The sequence below is a fragment of the Oncorhynchus mykiss genome, chromosome 7, assembly GCF_013265735.2.
Source record: "Oncorhynchus mykiss isolate Arlee chromosome 7, USDA_OmykA_1.1, whole genome shotgun sequence".
Lineage (NCBI taxonomy): Eukaryota > Metazoa > Chordata > Actinopteri > Salmoniformes > Salmonidae > Oncorhynchus > Oncorhynchus mykiss.
Genome location: NC_048571.1, coordinates 66127286 through 66153925, shown reverse-complemented (window position 1 = coordinate 66153925; position 26640 = coordinate 66127286). Strand labels below are relative to the sequence as shown.

Genomic DNA, 26640 nt, shown 5'->3' with positions numbered 1-26640 from the left:
AAAAACATCCCCACAGGATGACGCTGCCACCACCATGCTTCACCATAGGGATGGTGCCAGGTTTCCTCCAGACGTGACGCTTGGCATTCAGGCCAAAGGGTTCAATCTGGCTTTCATCAGACCAGAGAATCTTGTTTCTCATGGTTAGAGTCCTTTAGGTGTCGTTTGGCAAACGCCAAGGGGCTGTCATGTGCCTTTTACTGAGGAGTGGCTTCCGTCTGGTCACTCCACCATAAAGGCCTGAATGGTGGAGCGCTGCAGAGATGGTTGTCCTTCTGGAAGGTTCTCCCATCTACACAGAGGATCTCTGGAGCACTGACCATTGGGTTCTTGGTGACCTCCCTGACCAAGGCCTTTCTCTTCCGATTGCTCAGTTTGGCCGGGTGGCCAGCTCTAGGAAGAGTCTTGGTGGTTCCAAACTACTTCCAGTTAAGAATGTTTTTAGTGACCTTCAATGCTGCAGATATTTTTCGGTACCCTTCCCCAGATCTGTGCTTCGACACAATCCTGTCTCGGTGCTCTACGGACAATTCCTTTGACCTCATGGCTTGGTTTTTGCTCTGACATGCACTGGAAACTGTGTGCCTTTCAAAATAATTTCCAATCAATTTAGTTTACCACAGGTGGACTCCAATCAAGTCGTAGAAACATCACAAGGACGATCAATGGAAACAGGATGCACCTGAGCTTAATTTCGAGTCTCATAGCAAAGGGTCTGAATACTTATGTAAATAAGGTATTTCTGTGTTTAATTTTTAATACATTTGCAAAAATGTCTAAACCTGTTTTCACTTTGTCATTATGGGTTATTGTGTTTAGACTGAGGAAAAACATTTATTTAATACATTTTATAATAAGGCTGTAATGTAACAAAGTGGAAAAAGTCCAGGCCTGAATACTTCCTGAATTTGTACATTTGGAGTCACTTGACGATATTCATGTAGTCCTCCCACTATAACTCAGGAAATCATGCAGTTTATTGCTACTGATGAGTTATGAACTTCACAGGGTGGTGAAAAGTGCACAAATGAGCTTGAGCCTTTATAGTACATATTGAGGGTCTTCTTTTGGTGACATGATTGACCCTTTGCTGCCATTTGACAAAAGAAAATTGCACTCTTTAATATTCTCATGTAGGCTAGCCTACCCACACTGACCAGAGTGGGCACATGTGCTATTTAAGGCAACAGTTTTTGTGACCTAACCTATCATAGTTGAAAATGTGATGGAAATGCATTTGAAATTTAGATTTTTATTCGTTACATGAAATCTTAAGCGGAAAGGTACCTTTTTTTTTTGCACTACGTCATCACACTGCTTTTTATCCGCAACAAGTCAGTTTGGTGGAAACACGACTGGTGGGAAAATATGCAGATTTTTTGAATATTTGCATGAAAACATGTCCCCGATTTGGATGGAAACATAGCTACTGTTGAGGAATGTGAATTATTGTTATATTCATCACTATGATATATTATGCCATTTTTCACAAGTCTTTAAAGAAATGTTCATGATTGACTTGACATGATGCATGTCTTGCCATGTCTACCTCCTTTTCAAACCATTTTCAATTTTTTTCCCCTCCGTCTCCTATTATTACTGTCTAATATTTCCAGTCTTGTTCTCAATTGTCTGTCGATATGGAACCTCTCCTGCTCAGTCAAGGATCAGAACCCCCCTCCATAGAGAGTCTGCTGCCCCAGTAGTTTTAACCAGATACCCAACTGAGCCTGTGGATCTGCAGCTGGAGCCCCTCAGTGACACGCCCCCTCCTGTAACCCTGTTCTTTTAGAACTTCGCATAGATGCCTGCTCTGCCTCTCCCCTCTCAGCTGCTTCAGCCTCTGTTGTGTTGGCCTTGTCCCAGAGTCTCCAGTACACCCAGATCCACACACAGCTGGTAGGAGAAACTGATCCCAGCGTGAGAACTACACTGACCTCCCACATAGTCCTTCACTGTGGTCTCTGCCACCACAAGCCATACTTAGTCAAATAACGCCAATCCTCCTTTTGCTCCAGTTGAAAAGTCCCCCAGTCCTGCAGTGGATGCAAAAACCAGCAAGACGCATAATCAGTAATTTTTTTCCAATACCCCTAGTCCCGTTACTGTTGCCAAGATGCCTAGTCCTATAACTGTTATTTATTTTATTGAACCTTTATTTAACTAGACAAATTCTTATTTACAATGACAGCCTACCAAAAGGCCTCCTGCGGGTACGGGGACTGGGATTAAAAATAAAACAAATAAATAAAATATAAATATAGGGCAAAACACACAACACTACATAGAGACCTAAGACGACAACATAGCATGGCAACACAACATGGTAGCAGCACAAAACATGGTACAAACATTGTGCACAGGCAACAGCACAACGGGCAAAAAGGTAGAGACAACATTACATCACGCAAAGCAGCCACAACTGTCAGCAAGAGAGTCTTTGAATGAAGAGATTTAGATAACTGTCCAGTTTGAGTATTTGTTGAAACTCGTTCCAGTCGCTAGCTGCAGCGGGCTGAAAGGAGTGACCCAGGGATGTGTGCGCTTTGGGGACCTTTTAACAGAATGTGACTGGCAGAATGGGTGTTGTATGTGGAGGATGAGGGCTGCAGTAGATATCTCAGATAGGGGGGAGTGAGGCCTAAGAGGGTTTTATAAATAAGCACCAACCAGTGGGTCTTGTGATGGGTATACAGAGGAGTATAGACTACAGTGATGTGTCCTATAAGGAGCATTGTTGGCAAATCCGATGGCAGAATGGTAAAGAATATCTAGCCGCTTGAGAGCGCCCTTACCTTAGCTGTTGCCAAGACGCCCGGTCCTGTAGCTGTTGCCAAGACGCCCCGGTCCGAAAACAAGCACCCTTCCTCCCTTAGCCCCCATTGCGCCTTCTTCCCCACCGAAGGAGAACCAGTCAGACACAACTACTGCTCAGCCACCAGAGCACCCTACTGCATGTACTGACTTGGGGATAATGTGGCCATGTCGGGAGCCCTTGCTGGAGGACACCCTCGACAGATTGCTGTCCTATGAGTTGACTCCGCCAGAGGGAGAAGTGGAGAATGCCAAGGTGACCCATCAGGACAAAGAGGAGCTTTATGCCATGGCAGGAACAAGGAAAGAACTCGGGAGGAACGGATTTACCCTGGACACATGCCTCTGGACAGGCGGGAGGGGATGATAACTCCCCTTGCCGAGGCCAGCTGGATAGACATCCGTTTGACCCCGTCAACGTTCACAGGAACCGCCGATGCCACGCTGGACCTCCCCCTGAACCAGCCTTCGGCCGTGGAGAGGCTGTCCGTGTCGGGTCAAGTACGACGCTCTCTTCAAGGTTTTTTTTATCAGATGATTGCTCATTCTAGCCTGGTGGAATCGGGCTGATCGCTACGTTGGCCAGTCTTTTTCAATTCACTTATCAGTATGGGATTTCTCATAATTGAAACTGTTTTGAGTCTGTAATGAGGGGCATTATTCAAAATGAGAAAAAAGTCTGCTATTTGGATCACCAATCAATCAGAGGACGGCCTTATTCAAAGCACAGTATTTGACCGCGTGGGCTTTTGTCCTAAATCCACCCACTGTTTCTGAGAGGATGCTGATTGGTCCGTCAATTTTCTGGCTTATTCAAAACGCCCATCTATTGGATTTAGCCAGACTGATAAGTGAAATGAAATAGAATGGTGAAAGCCATGATCAGGCTTGTTCCACAATCATTCAATCATTCATTCCACAATCATTCAAGTTCCATCTAGCTCTGTAACAGTATGTTACTGTGCTGTTTTCAAATTATTTATATATATAGATAGATAGCAAGCAAGCATCTGGTCGAAGTTGTATCTTGTAAAGCGGAGAATGGTGACTTGTGAACTGCTCAAGGATAGAAGTCAGTGCAAAAGTCAAGAGGTTTCACTGCCTACCATGGTCCATGTTGAAATCTCCGCTCTGCGTTGTTTACGGCTGGCTGTATTGCATTTATTACTGTGTGCATAGCTTTGTGGGGATTAGCTTGAGCTTGTCACTTTAACAATCAAGGTTGACGCAAACCTTCACCGCACAGCTGTGTGTAGCTTGCCACCTCCTGTGTAAATATTCTGGATTATGCACTATATATAGAAAAGTATGTGGACTCCCCTTCAATTAGTGGATTTGGCTATTTCAGCCACAACCATTGCTGGCAGGTGTATAACATTGAGCACCCAGCCATGCAATCTCCATAGACAACATTGGCAGTAGAATGGCCTTACTGAAGAGCTCAGTGACTTTCAACATGGCATCGTCATCAGTTCGTAAGATTTCTGCCCAGCTAGAGCTGCTCTGGTTAACTGTAAGTGCTGTTATTGTGAAGTGGAAACATCTAGGAGCAACAATGGCTCAGCTGCGAAGTGGTAGGCCACACAAGCTCACAGAATGGAACCACTGAAGCGTGTAATGCGTAAAAATCATCTGTCCTTGGTTGCAACACTCACTACCGAGTTTCAAACTGCCTCAGGAAGCAACGTCAGCACAAGAACTGTTCATTGGGAGTTTGATGAAATGGGTTTCCATGACTGAGCAGCCACACACAAGCCTAAGATCACCATGTGCAATGCCAAGCATCAGCTAGAGTGGTGTAAATCTCGCCGCCATTGGACACTGGAGCAGTGGAAATTAGTTCTCTGGAGTGATGCATCACGCTTCACCATCTGGCAGTCCAAAGGATGAATCTGGGTTTGGCAGATGCCAGAAAAACACTACCTGCCCAAATGCATATTGCCAACTGTAAAGTTTGGTGGAGGAGTAATGGTATGGGGCTGTTTCATGGTTTGGCTATGCCCCTTAGTTCCAGTGAAGGGAAATCTTTTATTTTATTTATTTATTTATTTTACCACTTTTTCTCCCCAATTTTGTGGTATGCAATTGTTTTTTTAGTAGCTACTATCTTGTCTCATCGCTACAACTCCCGTACGGGCTCAGGAGAGACGAAGGTTGAAAGTCATGCGTCCTCCGATACACAACCCAACCAAGCCGCACTGTTTCTTAACACAGCACGCATCCAACCCAGAAGCCAGCCCCACCATAGTCAGAGGAAACACCGTGCAGCTGGCAACCTTGGTGAGCGCGCACTGCGCCCGGTCCGCCACAGGAGTCGCTAGTGCGCGATGAGACAAGGACATCCCTACCGGCCAAGCCCTCCCTAACCCGGATGACGCTAGGTCAATTGTGCGTCGCCCCACGGACCCCCCGGTCGCGGCCGGTTACAACAGAGCCTGGGCGCAAACCCAGAGTCTGATGGCACAGCTGGCGCTGCAGTACAGCGCCCTTAACTGCGCCACCCGGGAGGCAGGGAAATCTTATCGCTACAGCATACAATGATATACTAGACAATTCTGTGCTTCCAACTTTGTGGCAACAGTTTGGGGAAGGCCCTTTCCTGTTTCAGCATGACAATTTCCCTGTGCGCAGTCCATACAGAAATGGTTTAATCTCCCACATCAGTGCCCGACTTCACTAATGCTCTTGTTGCTGAATGGAAGCACGTCCCTGCAGCAATGTTCCAACATCTAGTGGAAAGCCTTCCCAGAAGAGTGGAGGCTGTTATAGCAGCAAATGGGGGACCTACTCCATATTTATGCCCATTATTTTGAAATTAATGTTCGTCAAGCAGGTGTCCACATTTTTGGTCATGTAGTGTATCTGTCCTAGTAAACAATATATGCCATTTAGCAGAGCATGACATGTTAGAGGACCTCAAGTGATTTTCTGAAGACTTGCCTCTTTCCTTGATTTGAGTCGTGCGAGAATTCAATCCAGAACTCAATCTAATTTGGGGTAATGAATCACATGTACACACAGATTTGGTGTAAATGGAGAATAAGAGCGGACCTAATACCACTTCTTCCAGGTGATGTGGAGAAGGTCTGTATCTGCCCCCTGTGGTCTCACTACTGGTGTCACCCAGGGTTAGGTACTTGATCCTCTTGTTTCCCTTGTACACACACAAACACATTATCTGTGCACATGTTTGGATGGAGGTGGGACAAACTGAAAACATGCAGGTGGCGTAGAGCAGGTTTATATGGGCCTTGGGAACCATCTTTAAGGAGCTACTTTTATGGACATTAGCAGGACTTGCTGCTTCTCTACAGTGACATTTCTGCTGAGTCAAAGACCATCGGTTTTGCTGCTTGCAATTTTACGTCCGCCTGTGTATTGCATTAGATTTTCTAGTTTGTTTTGCACATTGTGTCAGTTTTTGCATTCAGGAGAATGGCCATTTGCCAGAGTGGCCAGATGTGAAATGGACTACCTCGAAAAAGAGTGGAATTGAGTCGAGCGTAGTGCCCTTTGACTTTCACGATCAGCCTGTTTGTGCAAAGGGGCCTTGCTTGAAGGACTGTGCTTCTTGGTGTTTTTTGTACCTGGTATGGGGAAGCCACACCCAGCCCCCCCACCGCGCTTAACTCCTTTTACCCAACTCTGTAGCTCAAGTTGATTATCCGCCGCACCAAAGAGATGCCCAATGTGCACCCCGTGTACCGAGATGGGCAGTTGTTGCGGGGTAAACTGGGTCCTGTCATCTTCACCCGGAACCACCTCATTACACAGCTGCAGGGGAAGCTGGGAATCGAACACAGTTGAGCACTACACAAGCAGAAGTCCGACGACTTGCTTACTGAGGGGGTCATCGTTACGCAGTGCGTGCAGGATGACTGGACCTCGCCTGTGTTGGACAAGGTACAGAGAGGTGGCCGGAGCCAGTGATAAGTCATCTCACTGGGACACATTTGGACCTGCAGAGCAATACAGCACCTTCCAGTAGCTTGTTTCTTGATTAGTGCTGTTCTTTTAGAGTAACTTTACCAAGGCCATTTTCTATACCACACATACGGTGGGGCAAAAAAGTATTTAGTCAGCCACCAATTGTGCAAGTTCTCCCACTTAAAAAGATGAGAGAGGCCTGTAATTTTCATCATAGGTACACTTCAACTATGACAGACAAAAATGAGAAAAGAAATCCAGAAAATCACATGGTAGGATTTTTAATGAATTTATTTGCAAATGATGGTGGAAAATAAGTATTTGGTCAATTAAAGTTTATCAATACTTTGTTATATACCCTTTGTTGGCAATGACAGAGGTCAAACGTTTTCTGTAAGTCTTCACAAGGTTTTCACACACTGGTGCTGGTATTTTGGCCCATTCCGCCATGCAGATCTCCTCTAGAGCAGTGATGTTTTGGGGCTGTTGCTGGGCAACACGGACTTTCAACTCCCTCCAAAGATTTTCTATGGGGTTGAGATCTGGAGACTGGCTAGGCCACTCCAGGACCTTGAAATGCTTCTTACGAAGCCACTCCTTCGTTGCCCAGGCTGTGTGTTTGGGATCATTGTCATGCTGAAAGACCCAGCCACGTTTCATCTTCAATGCCCTTGCTGATGGAAGGAGGTTTTCACTCAAAATCTCACGATACATGGCCCCATTCATTCTTTCCTTTACACGGATCAGTCGTCCTGGTCCCTTTGCAGAAAAACAGCCCCAAAGCATGATGTTTCCACCCCCATGCTTCAGTAGGTATGGTGTTCTTTGGATGCAACTCAGCATTCTTTGTCCTCCAAACACGACGAGTTGAGTTTCTACCAAAAAGTTATATTTTGGTTTCATCTGACCATATGACATTCTCCCAATCTTCTTCTGGATCATCCAAATGCTCTCTAGAAAACTTCAGACGGGCCTGGACATGTGTCCCCCTGCTTAAGCCAGTACGTCTGGCACTGCAGGATTTGAGTCCCTGGCGGCGTAGTGTGTTACTGATGGTAGGCTTTGTTACTTTGGTCCCAGCTCTCTGGGATTTTTGCTCACTGTTCTTGTGATCATTTTGACCCCACGGGGTGAGATCTTGCATGGAGCCCCAGATCGAGGGAGATTATCAGTGGTCTTGTATGTCTTCCATTTCCTAATAATTGCTCCCACAGTTGATTTCTTCAAACCAAGCTGCTTACTTATTGCAGATTCAGTCTTCCCAGCCTGGTGCAGGTCTACAATTTTGTTCCTGGTGTCCTTTGACAGCTCTTTGGTCTTGGCCATAGTGGAGTTTGGAGTGTGACTGTTTGAGGATGTGGAGTGGTGTCTTTTATACTGATAACAAGTTCAAACAGGTGCCATTAATACAGGTAACGAGTGGAGGACAGTGGAGCCTCTTAAAGACGAAGTTACACACAGACATCTTGCTTGTTTGTAGGTGACCAAATACTTATTTTCCACCATAATTTGCAAAATAAATTCATTAAAAATCCTACAATGTGATTTTTCTGGACTAATTTTTTATCATTTTGTCTGTCATAGTTGAAGTGTACCTATGATGATAAATTACAGGCCTCCTCTTTTTAAGTTGGAGAACTTGCACAATTGGTGGCTGACTAAATACTTTTTTGCCCCACTGTATGGACTATGACTAGCGAACAGTTTCTCAACCATATTCTTCTGTAACAACTTGTTGAGAATTCATGTTTCCTTTGCACCACCTGAGGCGTTCTATTTCCTGTGGTTTAATTTCACTCATCTTTGACGTGTCTCTCCTCCTGCTCTCTGTCTCTGTCCACACCCAGATCATCATTCCTCCTGACTCGCCTGTCCGTCAGAGAAAAGTCACCCCCCCCCCTCCGCAGTCCTATCTGGTGCCCAAAAATCCACCCCCTGACAAGCAAGACCCCTCTGCCACCCCCCCCCCCCCCCCAAACCTGACTTTTGACTGTTTAATTTAACAAGCCTTTTTATTCAAGCCCTAACAGATATGAACAAGTTGAAATAACTTGACTGGTGAATTAGGTGACTGCGTAGTCTTCTGTTAAGATACTGATATACCACTACATCTCTTGATATATTTTCCAGTCAGTCCCAATTTGTTCCATCCCTGTTCCCCTTTAATTTGATTTTTACAAAGGTCTGTTGTTTACTGAAGGTTGCCTTTCGTTAGATTGAAGTCTGCCTATTTCTTTCCCTCTGTGGAATGAGACTGGGTCAGAAATGTCCAATGACCACACCATTGGAGAAGTGTAGTTCCCTCCCGCCTTGCTTCTGCCCATCAACAGCATACATTCAGTCTCACACTATCAATGGGCTCTATAGGTAAGCCGATAAGCATAGTTACTCTTGAACACAGTAGTCAGATTGAAGTGTCAGGGTTGGACTGCAGTGCTCTATGTTATGAAGGCATTATGTGATGAATCTTACATGTTCATTCTAGTCTGGAATGCAATGCCAGTGGCATTTTCCATTTCAGTCATTAACAAGACTGATTTCTGTTGGATGTCACGTAAACCCCAGGAGTTACTGCTGTGTCTATGGAGACACATTCAATTCAATAAAAAAAAATCATAATTTCACACCGAGGGGAAATTACTTCATAGGGGCAGATGTAATCAGGGTAGTTTGGTGAAGAGAGACTCTTCTATGTATTAATTAGGTTTCTGTGATAAATTGAACAGAACATGAATTGGGAAGGGAGCTCTATTTGGGTAACTGTGTTGTGTTCATGTGTTTTACTGTTTGTGTGTGCGGTTATTGTCTGTGTGTTTCTGTATGCGGTTATTGTCTGTGTTTCTGTATGTGGTTATTGTCTGTGTGTTTCTGTATGTGTTTCTGTATGTGGTTATTGTCTGTGTGTTTCTGTATGTGTGTTTCTGTATGTGGGTATTGTCTGTGTTTCTGTATGTGGGTATTGTCTGTGTGTTTCTGTATGTGGGTATTGTCTGTGTGTTTCTGTGCATTTGTTTCTTTCTCTGAGATGTCTTTCTGTGTGTGACCTGTCCACAGATCCTGGCCCAGGGGAAGAGCTCAGCCACTGCTCCTCCCAAACAGTCTAACAAGCTGGACAACATGCTGGGCAGCCTCCAGTCAGACCTCCATAAACTGGGCGTCCAGACTGTGGCCAAGGGAGTATGTGGGGCCTGCAACAAGCCCATTGTTGGACAGGTAACTTTACAAACACAGAGGCCACATTCATGCAGAACACATACCGGCTGCATGCACACACTCACACACTTATATGCACACAGACACTCGTATTCCACTTTACTGGGCTTATTACATACGTTTTCTGGTCCCTTTTGAATGTATTTCATGTTTCTGGGGTTGTTTTTTTTCCTTTTGGATATCCTAAGTCCATGTAGGTGTGAATGTGGTCATGATTAGATGGATTGATTGATACACCCTGTTGTCCTGAGCTGCCTATAAAGCTTGCATGGTTTCCAATATAATACATTTTTAGCTCCTTATGGAAATTAAGTTAAGTACTGCCACCATAGAAAGGTAATTGTTCCACACAGAGCTGAGTCTGAACTGGAGAAACACACTGTTAGCCGATGTAAATCAATCATGCATTGATGTCAATGGGACATTGGCATGGGAAACTGAGGTCAGGTCATACACACATCTCGGGTTAGGATTCAACCCTGGGCCCATACTCATAAAAACTCTCAAAGTAAGAGTGCTGATCTAGGATCAGTGTTTCCCTTTGGAACATAATGATTAATATTACATGGATGGGGGGGACCTGATCCTAGATCAACACTCCTACTAGACAGTTTATTAATACAAGCGCAGATTCACTAAGTCCAGTAATTCAATTCAGGTTGGGGCTGCTAGATTAGATTGTAAGTGTCTGTCTTGCCCTCTCCTCCCTGTGCCCAGGTGGTGACTGCCATGGGGCGCACATGGCACCCAGAGCACTTTGTGTGTACCCACTGTCAGGAGGAGATCGGCTCCAGGAACTTCTTTGAGCGGGACGGAGCACCTTACTGTGAGAAGGACTACCACAACCTGTTCTCCCCACGCTGCCACTACTGTAACGGACCTATCCTGGACGTTAGTATTACACACACAAACGAATGCACGCAAACACCCCACTGCTGCTGTTACTACTGCAACGGACTGATACTGGACTTAAGTATTACACACACACAATGCCACTCTGAATCCCACAGACCATCTTTGAGCCATCTTTTCCACACACCATCTCTGTTTTTCATTAGTTTGTCCTGTCTCACTCCACACATCAACACTCACTCATTTCCTTGCGCTGACACACTGCACACATGAATACACATGCAAGCAAGCATGCTCACACACACACACTGCCTGGGGTGAGGCACCACAGCAGAAACAGGGAAGAGGAGAGCGACTGAACTTTCACCTCAGGATAGGCCAGATGATTCACAGTGGCGACAAGCTTCCTCATTGGTCCTGTGTGGTTTATTCATATCACTCCCCTTTCTTTCTATTACGGTCTCCCTCTCTCTTCTGACATGCTACTCTGTTCTCACTAGAACACACGGCCCTATGCTACTCTGTCCTCAGCAGTGCTGCCATCTGCTGGCTATAGATAAAATAGGCAAAATACTTAAAAATATGATACTTTAAATTCAATATGCTAACTACATTTGTCCCCTACAGAAAGTGGTGACGGCACTGGACAGGAACTGGCATCCGGAACACTTCTTCTGTGCTCAGTGTGGAGCTTTCTTTGGCCCAGAGGGTAAGCTACCCCCCTTTATCTCTCCCTTTATCTTTCTCCCTTCTCTATTCTTCTCTCTCTGTCTCGCTTCTCTTCCCCTCTTTTTTTCCTTTCTCTCTGCCCTCTCCTCTCGCTCTGTCGTCTTAAGGCAGTGTCTTTCTCTGCTCCCCCCTACAGGCTTCCATGAGAAGGATGGGAAGGCATATTGTCGGAAGGACTACTTTGACATGTTTGCGCCCAAGTGTGGAGGCTGTACCCGCGCCATCCTGGAGAACTACATATCAGCCCTCAACTCCCTCTGGCACCCTGAGTGTTTTGTCTGCAGGGTAAGTGGGTGTGGGCTGTGGTGCTATTCTAAGCGTATTATCCCTCATTTACATATGGTGTGACATACATTAGCTTTCATATAGTTCTTGAAACAGATTTTTTTTTTTAAATCCTCCAGCACCTTCACCAATCGGTTTTGGGTGTGGGCAGATTCTACCTATTATACAGTTCTTTAGGTATTTCCAAAAACAGTATAGAAAGCCTTGATTGCCTCCTTCCCTTTTCTTCCCACCTCTATGCATTACAGGAGTGCTTCACCCCCTTTGTAAATGGGAGCTTCTTTGAGCACGAGGGCCAGCCCTACTGCGAGGGCCACTACCATGAGCGCCGCGGGTCCCTCTGCTCGGGCTGCCAAAAGCCCATCACAGGCCGCTGCATCACAGCAATGGCCAAGAAGTTCCACCCTGAGCACTTTGTCTGTGCCTTCTGCCTCAAGCAGCTCAACAAGGGCACCTTCAAAGAGCAGAATGACAAGCCCTACTGCCAGGGCTGCTTCATCAAGCTCTTCAGCTAGGAAGCTAGCCTCCCCCAGCCTGTTTGTGTGTGTGTGTACGCGCTTGTGCGTGTGTGTAGCTGTGTGCACGTTCTGTGTTCCAAATCTCTGCTGTTCTGCCCTAAGTGTGCACTTGCTCACTTCCCTTCATGAATTTAAAAGGAAATGACAGGTGTGAGAAATATGGTGGAAACTCCAGCCCAGTCCTATACCAATCCAATGCTTTTTAAATGTGTGGGAAGGAGTGCGCAGGTGCACGCTCCAGAGAAAAAGAAGAGAATCGGGCCACCGTGTGAGTGTTTTTCTAAAGGTGTAGACTGGGATAGAAGGCCGTCAGTGGCTATGATGAGGAAGCAGGGTTGTTCTTTACTGTGCATGTAGCTGAGATACGCGTGGCCATTAAACACCACAGCTCTCCCTACAGGTGCCTATTTGGAGGAGTTGGAGTGATCATTCCAAAATATATTTTTGTAGTTGCAAAACACTGTCTGTGCAATTGCAAATACATGCCTATAAACTGTCTCTTGATCTAAAACACACACAAGACAGATTTTTAACTTGAGAAGAGGAAAAGCTTTCTGGTCTCTCCCTCCTTCCTTTCTCTTCACTGCTCTAAGACCAGTTTAAACACTTGGTGCTCATTCTCAACTCAATCATAGATCCCTCTCTGCAACCCTCATGGGGACATTTTACAGCCTGGTATGGCCAAGATATCAGTGTCCTATTTTTGTACACTTTTCCTATGGAAACTTTCATAAACTTACGAGGACTGCTCAGCAACAGATTTCATTTTTTGTTTACCTGAAGTGTGTCTTATTTTGTCCAAACACATTGTTTTAAGAGGCGCGCACACACACTCAAGACTACTGCTCTTTTTGTGCTATGGATTCTCACTTTCTAATTTCAGTACTTCAGTCTTTGCTTCACTGATTCTCATATCAATTCTCATTCATGTGAATCTGATTTCAAAAGGAATATTGTCTTACCCTTTAGGTGGACAGAGGTTGGGGGTTTGGGTCATTTTGGGTACCACACCTCTTTTTATTTTGGAGGAACTATGCTCATCCCTCACTTTCCATTAGCTTTGGGTAGGGAGACATCTCTTAGCTTGGCAACCAAACTGAGCACAGTATTCTTCAGTCTGGGGTAACCAGGCTAGTTTTTCTTTCTATGAGGAAAATACTGGAGCATGTTTATTTGAAACAGAACATGTTAATTGTGTGCATTTTACCTTTTTTATTTGCTACTGTATTCGTCCACACATTTAGCCAAGTTTTAAAATGAATTAATTCTGAGTGAATGGGGAGTACATTTCTTGGTGCAATGTTTTGCTGTAAATTTAGCTACTGACAATGTGTTTTCCCTCAGTTACTTAAAGACAAAGTAATACAGATAGGCTTGGTCCTTTTAATGTATTTGCTGCCAATTGCTAATACAATCACAACATTTTAGCAAAATTTGGTTTAGTGACATTGCGTAGTGTTGTCACTCTTTAGCTCACACTGATATGCAACGAGCCAGTTCTATGTGTGTATGTATGTATGTATGTATGGTATGGTATGGTATGGTAGGTAGGTAGGTTGAAGTTTACATACACAAGTCCTGACATTTACTCCGAGTAAATATTCCCTGTCTTAGGTCAATTAGGATCACCACTTTATTTTAAGAATGTGAAATGTCAGAATAATATCAGAGAATTATTTATTTCAGCTTTTATTTCTTTCATCACATTCTCAGTGGGTCAGAAGTTTACATACTAATTGAGTGTATTTGGTAGCATTGCCTTTAAATTGTTTAACTTGGGTCAAAAGTTTCAGGTAGCCTTCCTCAAGCTTCCCACAATAAGTTGGGTAAATTTTGGCCATTCCTCCTGACAGAGCTGGTGTATCTGAGTCAGGTTTGTAGGCCTCCTTGCTCGCTCACACTTTTTCAGTTCTGACCACAAATGTTTTTTGGGGATTGAGGTTAGGGCTTTGTGATGACCACTCCAATACCTTGACTGTATTGTCCTTAAGCCTTTTTGCCACAACTTTGGAAGTATGCTTGGGGTCATTGTCCATTTGGAAGATATGTTTGCGACCAAACTTTAACTTCCTGACTGATTTCTTGAGATGTTACTTCAATATATCCACACAATTTTCCTGTCTCCATGATGCCATCTATTTTGTGAAGTGCACAAGTCCCTCCTGCAGCAAAGCACCCCCACAACATGATGTTGCCACTCCAGTGCTTCACGGTTGGGATGATGTTCTTCAGCTTGCAAGCCGCCCCCTATTTCCTCCAAACATAACAATGGTAATTCTGGCCAAACAGGTCTATTTTTGTTTCATCAGACCAGAGGACATTTCTCCAAAAAGTACAATCTTTGTCCCCATGTGCAGTTGCAAACCGTAGTCTGGCTTTTTTACGGCGGTTTTGGAGCAGTGGCTTCTTCCTTGCTGAGCGGCCTTTCAGGTTCTGACGAAATAGGAGTCGTTTTACTGTGGAAATAGATCATTTTGTACCGGTTTCCTCCAGCATCTTCACAGGGTCCTTTGCTGTTGTTCTGGGATTGATTTGCACTTTTCGCACCCAAGTACGTTAATCTCTAGGAGACAGAACACGTCTCCTTCCTGAGCGGTATGACGATTGCGTGGTCCCATGGTGTTTATACATGTGTACTATTGTTTGTACAGTTGGACGTGGTACCTTCAGGCATTTGGAAATTGCTCCCAAGGATGAACCAGACTTGTGGACATCTTTTGATTTTTGCATGATGTCAAGCAAAGAGGCACTGAGTTTGAAGGTAGGCCTTCAATTAGCCCATCAGAAGCTTTTGAAGCCATGACATAATTTTCTGGAATTTTCCAAGCTGTTTAAAGGCACAGTCAACTCAGTGTATGTAAACTTCTGACCCACTGGAATTGTGATACATTGAATTTTAAGTGAAATGATCTGTTGTTGGAAAACAGTTGTTGGAAAAAATACTTGTCATGCACAAAGTAGATGTCCTAACCGACTTGCCAAAACTATAGTTAACAAGAAATTTGTGGAGAGGTTGAAAAATTTATTTTTAATGACTCCAACCTAAGTGGATGTAAACTTCTGACTGTATATACATACACACACACTCAGTTGGGTTTCAGGCAACAGGGCAATTTCTTATGGACTGGAGAGGCATGCCATCCCCAAAACCTTTTGCGAACAACCCTGGATTCCTGTGATGTCCTCAGTCACATGGTAGTCTGGACACACATTGATCTGGAGTCAGTACCTGGTCTGATTACCAAATGGCACCCTATTCCCTATAAAGTGTAGTGCTTTTAAAAAGAAGTGCACTATATAGGTAATAAGGTGCCATTTGGGGTGCGGGCCTATCAGGATTGGGTAGGAACTGGTTACGTGTAATCTGATTACAAAAAATCTCAAGTTGCATTACCAGCAAAACTATTGTAATCAGATTACAGATAATTTTGAAAAACTAGATTACTTCTTGCTTTACTTTCAATTCAGAAAGGATGTTTGCAGGGAAAAAATACCTTATGACATCTTGTTTTCTTGATGACATTCAATTCAGCATTGAAAAAATACATTTAAGCTAGTTTCACCTGAGTGAGTCTGAGACCACTATGATGACGCACCAGATGCATTTGATTGATCTTTTTTTTTCTTATTCTAATGCCTCTAAAAGGTCCAGTGCAGTCAATTGTGATTTTCTTTTTTTTAATATATATTTTTCCACACTGAGGTTGGAATAATACTGTGATGTCTTTTTAGGGTAAGAGATGTTTGAAAAACAGATGGTAAATGAGTTAATAGACCAATAAGAGTTCCAAACATCACTTTCCCCTCCCAAACAGTCCTTCCAAAATTCTTGCTTGACAAATTGCTCTTTGCTAAGAAGAAATGTTGGTTTATTTTTGACCATTTTAATTGAAAACAGCTGCATTGGACATTTTAAGGGGAAAGTAATTCTAATCAGATTACGTTACGGAGTTTGGGTAATCCAAAATTTACATTACTGATTTGAATTTTGGACAGGTAACTAAGTATCTTAATGGATTACATTTAAAAAGTAACCTACCCAACCAGTCAATAATGGCACCTAGATCTCTTTGTAACCTGATCTCAAATAACTGCAATGGGGCAGGTTTGAGCGCTTGTTTTTGTTGGTAATTGATATACTGATTTGTTTTCAAGTGACCTAGTAGTGTTTCATATTTGCGTCATTGAAGAAGAGATTTTATCTTTACACATGTTGCTTATATTTTTATGCTAAACCATTTTTAAGGGTATATACACATACATTTCATTTTAATTTCTGAACCCTTTGAAAGAATGAAGATATTTGTGCTAATGCCAAATGTTTTATGCAATTTCTTTAACACTGAGTTACAGTGAGCTCAAAGCATTGGGACAGTGAAACGTGTGTTGTTTTAGCTCTGTATTTCAGCTCTTTGCTACAATGACTGAGGTTAAAGTGCAGACTGTCAGCTTTAATTTGAGGGTATTTTCATCCATATCGGGTGAACCATTTAGAAATTACACCACTTTCTGTTCATAGAGGACCGACAGTATCGGAACAAATTTACTTGTGTATTAAAGAAGTCAAGTTTTATATTTGGTCCCATTCTCCTAGCACGCAATAATATGTCATTTGAGTCACTTTAATTGTAAATAAGAATAGAATGTTTCTAAACACTTCTACACTAGTTTTTCCCAATTGCTTAAACACATTTTTGCAAACTAGGCTGGTTTTATCAAAATACTTAACACAATTCACGCAACCAAAATCAAACACACTTCATTCATATTACCAGATTTTTGCCTAACCAACTACACACTGTTGGGCATAATGAAAAGCACTCATCTTTAGTTTGCTTTGCCATAATAGTTCAAATTGTAGAAAATTATTCAGACACACACATGCTGTTGAAACATTCTATTTTTTACCAAACAAGTCAGTGCAACATATGCACAGCAGATATATTTACTTTGGACTGAACAAAAATATGCTCACAAAAAAACAGTAAACTGAAAAAGAAAATTGCAGAAAAAATATATAGGAAAAAAAGGCAAGAAAAATAATTAGGCAGCATCTTGCCGCACAGCTGGGTCTGGCCACAACGCCTCATCCACATCACAGCTGGGTCTGGCCACAACGCCTCATCCACATCACAGCTGGGTCTGGCCACAACGCCTCATCCACATCACAGCTGGGTCTGGCCACAACGCCTCGTCCACATCACAGCTGGGTCTGGCCACAACGCCTCGTCCACATCACAGCTGGGTCTGGCCACAACGCCTCATCCACATCACAGCTGGGTCTGGCCACAACGCCTTGTCCACATCACAGCTGGGTCTGGCCACAACGCCTTGTCCACATCACAGCTGGGTCTGGCCACAACGCCTCGTCCACATCACAGCTGGGTCTGGCCACAACGCCTCATCCACATCACAGCTGGGTCTGGCCACAACGCCTCATCCACATCACAGCTGGGTCTGGCCACAACGCCTCATCCACATCACAGCTGGGTCTGGCCACAACGCCTCATCCACATCACAGGCAATATCTTCCCTTGCCAGACATCGAGGGAAGAAGCGCCTAGAGTGCCTTATCCATCCCTGAATCGCACCCACATCAATCTCATCACATGCCTCTTCCATAGCCTGCACAAGAGGCATGAGCACAAAGGGCTGCCGGTCGTATACCTTCCATCGCCATGCCGAAAATAACTCTTCTATGGGGTTCAGAAATGGTGAGTATGGTGGGAGGTATTGCACGAGAAATGGTGGGTGGTCAGCAAACCAGTTTTGGACTGGGGCTGCACGATGAAAGCTCACGTCCCATACTACAACGTACCGGGTTCTTTGATGGTCTGCATCATTCAGCTCTGGTGGTATGAGAATGTTGTGGAGTCTGTCCAGAAATGTGAGAATATGGGCTGTGTTGTATGATCCAAGGTTGGCATGACGGTGGAGGACACCATGCGTATTGGAGATGGCAGCGCACATTGTGATGTTCCCACCACGTTGGCCAGGAACATCTATAATGGCTCTGTGGCCAATGATGTTTCTCCCCCTTCTTCTGGTCTTTGCTAGGTTGAACCCAGCCTCATCTATAAAGATGAACTCATGTGGGATTGCATGAGCATCCATTTCCAGTACTCCCTGAAAACAAAGAACAATAGCAGTCAATATGGTGTTATCCAGTACACTGGGAAACAAGGTTGTGTGTAGTGTACTTCAGTCAATATTGTACTTACATCCACATATGCTCGTCTGACCGCTTTGTTTCTTTGAGAGTTTCTCTCTAACGGCGCCTTATAAAGTTGTTTCGCTTGAGAATGCAAGCCAAAGTGGACAGACTGACTCGTTGAATGTTGTTGAATATGGTGTTGTCTTGGGTGATGTAGCTTTGAATTTCTCGTAATCTGATTTCATTATTTTCCAAAACCAAGTTTACAATGGCAGCTTCCTGTACCTAAGTGAACATTTGGCCCCTTCCTCCACCATGGTTGCGTCTCTCAGTCCTTCAGAAAAACAAAACAAAAATATAGGGCTTGGACAATGCAGCCTAAAGATATTTCCCCCACAGTAGAGTAAATTCTACAAGACATTTGTGCAGTTAGTGTATGACATCAGCCATTCATGAAGTAAACAGGTGTCACCCAACTGATACACTATGACATGGGGTGTACTACATAGTGTGAAAGAAATGTTACATACCTGTACTCCAGTCTAAATGTCCGGATGACACAGGCGGCAGTAAAATGGCTCAAGTTGGGCTGCACTCTCTGTCCAGCCTCTTGCATTGTCAGCCCATGGTTGATGACATGATCAACTAAGGTTGCTCTGATTTCATTTGAAAGTTGTCTTCTTTGGCCATGAACTCCTCTACCCCTCCCTCTCATTCTCACCCTCCCTCTCATTCTCACCCTCCCTCTCTCATTCTCCCCCCCCCTCCCTTAGCTCATGTTGTGTCATTTTGAATGGCAGTGTTTTGAAATGGCAAACATGTGACTTTATGTCAGATTGTTGTGTCTTATGCAGAGAACCGTGTGCAGTGCATTTAAGAAGTGCCATTTTGAATTGCAAAATGTCTAAAGCAGAAAATGTGTTTAGACTTTTGGAGACTTGAGAAGAGGTTTTGCTCTGTGTGTCAGTTTAAATATTTGTGCTGTGCATGTCATTTTAGTGTGTTAGCAATTGGAAAAAACTAATGTGGATGCTACCATGATTATGGATAATCCTGAATGAATTGTGAATAATGAGTGAGGAAGTTAGAGGCATGAATATCATAACCCCCCCCAAAAAAATTCTGACCTCCCCTGTTATTGTAATGTTGTATGTCTAACTTTCTCACTCATCATTATTTGCGATTCATTCAGGATTAAATGTAATCATGGTAGCATCCACATTAATGTAGAAGTGTTTAGAAACATTCTATTCTTATTTACAGTAAAAGTGACTCTAAAATGACACTACATTTTGTGCCCAAAGGAAATGTATGGTAAATAATCTGAAACACAACCAAAAGAATCAGCAAATGCATCCAACAAAGTTGTAGTCACACATGCTTGATATAATCATTGGATGATAGGAAACCCTAAAATGAAAGCTGACAGTCTGCACTTTAGCCTCTGTCATTGTATCAATTTAAAGAGCTGGAGTACAGAGCCAAAACAACAACAAATGTGTCACTGTCCCAATACTTTTGGAGCTCACTGTATATGGTGGACTTCCAAGTCCTTGCTGCGATCGGATTGGTGAAGCCGTTATGATGGAGCAGAACAACAATTGCTGCACCAGCCAGTGTCCTGGATTGCACCTCAAACAATTAGTGGCTTCCTCTTATCTAATTTCCTCCATATGATGTGAAAGTACTGGACAGGTGAAAACAAACACCTGGAATACAACCTTTAATATTGTTGTCACTCAGCCAATAGCTTACAATGAAGTGTAAATGAAGAAGAGACAAATAGGGAAGCCATTTTAGACTTCAGATGCACCTCTGGGTTTTGAGGGGGGGGGGGGGGGGGGGGTCAGCAAAAGAGGGGCAAACAATGAGGGTTGTCTCACAGCACAGTATAGTCTGCAGTTGCTGTAAAATTACTACATGTTGCTATTGGGTGACGCTTTTGGTCTGCCCTCAGGCTGGGATGCAATTTCTGATGTGTTTGGAAAGGTTTGGTTTCTTTAACCCTCTGAAGACTTGGGGTTTTTAAGCACTTTCAGGCTTGCTGTGCCATTAGTATCCTTGAGTATCTCTAGTAGTGCAACTGGGTTGACATGAACATGATGAATCCACATTTCACGTAGCCTGGTTATTGAGGAAATGCTGCTAATGTAATATTCTAAATGTTGAAATGTATAGACTGAGGTGTAACAGAAGTAGGGTTAATAGTACTTCGTTTTGACTGAACTTTAAGTCAGGCTCTCTTTCTATGACAGTAAATCCTAAATTGTTCAGTGAATGATCAAGTTAGTGTGCAAAATAATGTATCAAGCGCTGTGAAATATTACTCTGGTAGCCTTTTATAGCCGTGCTTTGGAGACACAGACAATGATAACCGGTGTAAGTGCTGAATCTAGAGTGCCTGAATCTAGTCTTGGACAGTTACACTTCAACATTGAACGAGTTCCTCAAATTATTGGAAAGAGTAGATTTCTTGAATGTAGCTATGGCCTCAGGTTTAGGCACCAGCCCAAATGTTGGAATGGAACTGGGCCCCTTTAAAGAGAGGCTTGAATGCATGTTTGCTTTGATGTATCTCTAGGCCCTTCAAAGTACTATTTTCACCCTGTGTAAATTATCAGGGTTTGTAATTGTTTTCTTTTATCTACATTTTATATGCTTTTAGCCTACATTTATTTGCTTAAGTTCTCTGCTCTCTGAAGTCTCAGAAATTCCAGACCTATGTGGGGGGCATCCTGTCTGATTGGGGAGTCTACTCTCTGCCTTTTATTGGAAAGTCAGCCTTTTTACTTTAATCATTTGATCCCCTTAGTTCCCTTCAGATAAATTATCCCCCCACCCATGTATGTGTGATTGTTTTTTTACATTCCCTCTCACCTGTTTTATTTCCCCATGTACCGTCGTCGTGTTTTCTGGGATGGCTATATGGTACCTGATTGCTGATACATTTTAATTAAATGTGATGGATGCTAATAAATACATTTTATTTCGGACACTGTCATTGATTTTGTCTCGATTACACAAGACACACACATTAAATGCTCAGAGCTTACACTAAGCAAATGGGTATGGATGGACCTTTTAGTTTAATTTTATCATTTGCGTCATCTATTTTTCCTTTGATCTTGACAAGCTCCCGTCACCATTCATCTGCGTTCCGTGCTGGCTCCGCACCGGTAGAGCACCGCCGGTGTGGACAGGGCCATAAAACGAACGCACCCAGAGTCTGCAACCGACATGAGTGACACAGATGGTGGCCAATCATGTCTGTGGAACAGAGTAGTCGTAATAGTTTTTGTGATTGGCTGTTTGTGCTGTATATTATTTTTTCGCTTCCTGTTTCGTTCTCTTTCTTTCACGCGTCCTTACTGCGAGGTAAGGGGTTTTCACCGGTTTGAGTCTTCATGTACTATTATTATACGTTAAAATATGTTTTGCTATATTGGGTGATAAATAATTTGTTAATTACAATAAACTACAGTAATATGGAAACATAATTATGAGTTATTCTTAAGAATATAAACTATCTTGTCTGTGCGGCCTCCTTGGCACTTTGATTACCGCCATGTGCCACCATTATTTCTGTTACATTTCAGCTGACGTTAGCTTGTTACTAATATACCGGTTCATCATAAAGCCACCTACATATACAAGTCGTAACTAGCAATAGAGATAAGGAGATAAGGTATACTCTTGATATAATGTCAGCTAACGTTAGATGCTAAAGAATCATTTTTTTGCCGTGGAACAGCAAACGTTATTCCTTGAAAGCTAGTGAGTGAATGACTGCCAGGTAGATGGCTTTAGTTACTATGTTACTAGTTACTTGATTTTGAACCTGCTGCATGTCTAAAATCATGTTTTATTTTCCTTAGATAATATACTGTCTTTAAACCAGCTGTAAAAGCGATCCTTCGAAGCACTGCAAAGATGCCGAGGGAAGACAGGACCACGTGGAAGTCCAACTATTTTATGAAAATCATCGTAGGTTGACATAACACTTGACTTAGAACAATGGTGCTTGGAAGTATAGACCCCCATCTTATGATTGGCCATTGACAAAGCAGGTTAAGTTACAGTGCAGCTTGTGCAGTACTGCTCTTGTTTCCCCTGCAAACATCAACTAGTTTCCTACCATCCCTGTCTGTCTGCATCCCACAGCCGACTGTCGGCTGTGGGATGCTTTGTCTCAGACACGTGCACAGTAGTGAACTGGATAAATATTTTGCTTATACAATGGTAGAGGTTTACATTTTCTCAAACTGAATTTAGAACAGCTTGTTTGACTAACTTGCTATTCTTTGCAGCAACTGCTGGATGACTACCCCAAATGCTTCATTGTGGGTGCAGACAATGTGGGCTCGAAGCAGATGCAGGCCATTCGTCTCTCTCTGCGTGGGAAGGCTGTGGTGCTCATGGGTAAAAACACCATGATGCGCAAAGCCATACGTGGCCACCTGGAGAACAACCCTGCCCTGGAGAAGTACGTTTTAAACTAACACATTTTGGCCTGAATGGCTAGGTGAAACTTTTTTAGATCTACCCTTTAAAAAACATATATTTAACTAGCCACTGATTGACTATTTGCAAAGCAGAGTATGTTAAAGTGCAGCTTGTTCTGCTCTGTCGTTCCCCCTGCACAACTTGTTTCCTGCTATTCCGCTCTGTCTGCTTCCCACGGCTTACAGGGACACTTGGTCTCAGACACTTTTTCTCATTCTTGCTATTTGTGTCATTTGCGGTTTTATGTGTAATGTTGACATTGTTGCTGTCTTCACAGGTTGCTGCCCCACATCAAAGGAAATGTGGGCTTTGTCTTCACCAAGGAGGACCTGGCTGAGATCCGGGACATGCTGCTGGCCAACAAGGTTAATGTTCTTTCTGACCAGGCACTGATTTAGAACCGCAGGTCTTCGGGTTAAATTGTCAACTTGGGGGGGTGGGTTTATCCAAAATGCCACCCTATTTGCTTTTATGGAGTGCTACTTTTGACCAGGGCACTATATAGGGTATAGGATGCCATTTGAACACATACAATATTATTAAATAGTAATAAATGGTATAGCCCTTGATGTAGAATCCCGTTTCAGGAGTCTGCTTAAAAGATTAAATAACGATGCAGGATAAGTTACAGTGCAGCTTGTTCAGTTCTGCTCTGTCGTTCCCCCTGCACACATCAACTAGTTTCCTACTATCCCTGTCTGTCTTCATCCCACGGCTGACAGGGACGCTTGGTCTCAAACATAATTTCCTGTTGAATTTGCTCAGTCTCATGGGATGTATCCATGGACTCCACTCTTTTGTTTGAATCGGAGCCATAGCTGGATTGCCCCCTAACCTCCAAACCTCTGTCCCTCAGGTACCAGCTGCTGCACGTGCTGGCGCTATTGCCCCCTGTGATGTGACTGTGCCAGCCCAGAACACTGGGCTTGGTCCTGAGAAGACCTCCTTCTTCCAGGCCCTGGGCATCACCACCAAGATCTCCAGAGGAACCATTGAAATCCTGGTAAGTGAGGCGACCGCAGTCTTAAGTCCTCGGGCAGTAGCTCAGCCAGTCTATGCTTAGTGGGCTCTACTTTAGACTAGTGGGATAGTGGAATTACATTGTCATCCTCTAAATAAGAGGTGTTCTTCAGTGATGAGATGATGACGAGTCAGAACAGGACACAGGCTCACTGCGGTCACTGGGTCAGGGTCATGTTCTGTGTCTGGGTTCAGCTCCCCAGGGCAGTGTGTCTTTTCAGTTGAAGACATTGCGGTATTTGTCTGAAGGGTTTCCTGATTTGATCAAGTATGTTGCTGGCTGGATAGGTAACTTTGAGCATGTTGCTAGGCTTTGTTGTGTTCCATGTGTCTAATACACAAGTACTGATTTGTGTAGGGTTGGTATTGTAATGTTTTCTTCTATACAAAACAATGGGGCGTTTCGGAAAATGAAATAAACTGTAGACGAAGTGTCTCATCCCTTCATTTCTCCCTACAGAGCGATGTGATGCTCATCAAGCCTGGAGACAAGGTGGGAGCCAGTGAGGCCACGCTGCTCAACATGTTGAACATCTCGCCCTTTTCCTTCGGTCTGCTCATCCAGCAGGTGTATGATAACGGTAGTGTCTATAGCCCTGAGGTGCTCGACATTACTGAGGATGCTTTGCACGCAAGGTTCCTGGAGGTGAGGAAGCGCGTGCACACTGCCTTGTAAAGATACTTTGTGTCCATGACCCAAAATCTATTTATTATTATTATTGATGCCTTGAATAGTAAATGAAACTGACTAAAATGTAGTACTGTGTCCCATTAAGTCTTAATTAGTTTCCCCTTCCTCCTTAGTCTTGTCTCAATATTTTATGTTCTGAAAACAAGTGAAAATGATCCATTGAAAAGGACCGACACTCTAGCTGTCAAGTTCAGGAACGTATTCTCTTAGTGTTTGAGGAAGCAGGATAAGTTACAGTGCAACTTGTTCAGTGCAACTTGTCGTTCCCCCTGCACACATCAACTAGTTTCCTACTATCCCTGTCTGTCTGCATCCCACAGCTGACAGGGACGATTGGTTTCAGACACAAATTTAGCAAATATGTATTGAAACAGTCAGACTTGAGTGAAGTGCTGAAAGTCGCGGTCATGCCTGTCCTGGCCACAACTTGTCCTCTTTCAGGGTGTGAGGAACATCGCCAGTGTGTGTCTGGAGATCGGATACCCGACTCTGGCCTCCATCCCCCACACCATCATCAACGGCTACAAGAGAGTCCTGGCTGTTGCTGTGGAGACTGACTACTCCTTCCCCCTGGCAGACAAGGTATGGCATCCCACCCACATTTTGACCACATGATATTGAAATGGATGACTGATCAAATGCTGGCCCAGTCCACAAACAAACCCTAGCCCTCAGGATGTTGCTGTAAGTCTGAAAGAATTTATAAGTAATATGGTTGTGGTTCCACCTTGCCCTCTAGGTTAGGAATGTTCACCACATCACTTATGCCTGTCAAATCCTTGATTGTAACATCTACATAGGGATAGGGGGCCACAGTTTGATTCTTGATTAGGCCACAATTGAGTGTCCCAGCTGCAGGATAAGTTACAGTGCAGCTTGTTCAGTACTGCTCTGTCGTTCCCCTTGCACACATTAACCTGTCTCCTACTATCCCTGTCTGTCTGCATCCCACGGCAGGCAGGGACGCTTGGTCTCAGACACCAGGTCATCCATTGGCACGTTATCTCCATAGATTTCTACATTTGAGTTAACATTGCTTCTCTACCCCCTCTTTTCCCAGGTGAAGGCTTACCTGGCTGACCCCACTGCCTTCGCGGTTGCTGTTCCTGTGGCTGTGGCCGAGACTGCCGCTGCCCCAGCCGCCGCTAAGGAGGAGGCCAAGGAGGAGTCTGAGGAGGGCTCGGACGACGACATGGGCTTTGGCCTATTCGACTAGAAGGCAGCCAACACTACTCTTATGGTTGCTGACCCAATTCAAGAAGATAATTGAATGTAATAAAAAAAAACTCCAGAAAATCAAACCACTTTTTGTGTTAATTTTTTAGCCAAGTGGCTGAGTGTAAAGTCATGTTTGGGCCACAACCTAATTGGTATGGAACACGTGAATGAGGTTCTAGTCAGGTCAGACTGTTCAATATGCGGTAAAGGAAAAACATCAAACCCTACCTGTTCAGAGTATCCTGACCCGAAAGAAAGACAGGGAGGTTTGTAACCTGTGACAAAGCAAAGATTGAGTTTTCAAAATTCCTGAAAATATGTAAACTACCCAAGAATATAGATGTCGATGAGTAAAGAAATTAAACAAATGCCATTGGGTAGACTTGCAATTGCAAGGATTATGCAGAGGATTAATGAAGTTCAGAAACTAGACTAGTTAACCTCAGTCCTACATGTGTGTATCATGCTTTTATTTGAACTGCTAGCCCATTGGTTTCTCCCTCAGCCAGTGATATATCTAGGGTTGCTTGAAAGGGTAAGAGATGTTGAGGAAGGAGTAGATTCAGTTGTAAGTGAACACAATATACTTTCTTTACATTCACAGATGGACCGAAGGACCCTAAAACAAGGTCAGGTGTAGCTTTTAGTGTTCCTCAGTTTAAGGTGGCAGTGACAGCAATGGATAATTTCTCTGTTTACTTAATGGAGTTGTTGGC

The 26640-nt window shown here is 43.7% G+C and overlaps 2 protein-coding genes and 3 non-coding genes across 6 annotated transcripts in view; all 5 read left to right on the top strand.

Annotated features, from left to right (window-relative positions):
* The window catches only part of LOC110528295 (paxillin), a 64085-nt gene extending 50388 nt beyond the window's left edge, over positions 1 to 13697 (top strand). For both annotated transcript variants that reach the window (XM_021610243.2, XM_021610244.2), the window contains exons 7-11: positions 9796 to 9954; positions 10672 to 10845; positions 11434 to 11515; positions 11672 to 11820; positions 12069 to 13697. In XM_021610243.2, coding sequence (XP_021465918.2) covers positions 9796 to 9954; positions 10672 to 10845; positions 11434 to 11515; positions 11672 to 11820; positions 12069 to 12335 — 831 coding nt within the window. In that variant the 3' untranslated portion in view covers positions 12336 to 13697. The remainder of the gene's footprint in view (positions 1 to 9795; positions 9955 to 10671; positions 10846 to 11433; positions 11516 to 11671; positions 11821 to 12068) is intronic.
* An 8028-nt stretch (positions 13698 to 21725) lies between these two features.
* Positions 21726 to 26007, top strand: LOC110528292 (60S acidic ribosomal protein P0). Its single transcript, XM_021610240.2, has 8 exons — positions 21726 to 21867; positions 22368 to 22476; positions 22800 to 22975; positions 23273 to 23360; positions 23852 to 23998; positions 24476 to 24661; positions 25148 to 25288; positions 25767 to 26007. The coding sequence occupies exons 2-8, from the start codon at positions 22423 to 22425 to the stop codon at positions 25920 to 25922; spliced, it is 948 nt and encodes a 315-aa protein (XP_021465915.2). The 5' UTR covers positions 21726 to 21867; positions 22368 to 22422; the 3' UTR covers positions 25923 to 26007.
* LOC118965412 lies at positions 23609 to 23737 on the top strand. Its single transcript, XR_005052738.1, has one exon. It is a non-coding gene; the product is annotated as a small nucleolar RNA SNORA63 (small nucleolar RNA).
* On the top strand, positions 24123 to 24265 carry LOC118965411. The gene has a single exon (XR_005052737.1). It is a non-coding gene; the product is annotated as a small nucleolar RNA SNORD15 (small nucleolar RNA).
* On the top strand, positions 25559 to 25687 carry LOC118965413. The gene has a single exon (XR_005052739.1). It is a non-coding gene; the product is annotated as a small nucleolar RNA SNORA63 (small nucleolar RNA).
* Positions 26008 to 26640: the final 633 nt, after the last annotated feature.

What these genes read in the sequence shown, in the direction of transcription:
- LOC110528292 (XM_021610240.2), top strand. Translation starts at nt 22,423, where the DNA reads ATGCCGAGGGAAGACAGGACCACGTGGAAGTCCAACTATTTTATGAAA. An exon ending in TGCACGCAAGGTTCCTGGAG is followed by an intron (nt 24,662 to 25,147) that starts GTGAGGAAGCGC and finishes GTCCTCTTTCAG; the next exon opens with GGTGTGAGGAACATCGCCAG. An exon ending in CCTTCCCCCTGGCAGACAAG is followed by an intron (nt 25,289 to 25,766) that starts GTATGGCATCCC and finishes CTCTTTTCCCAG; the next exon opens with GTGAAGGCTTACCTGGCTGA.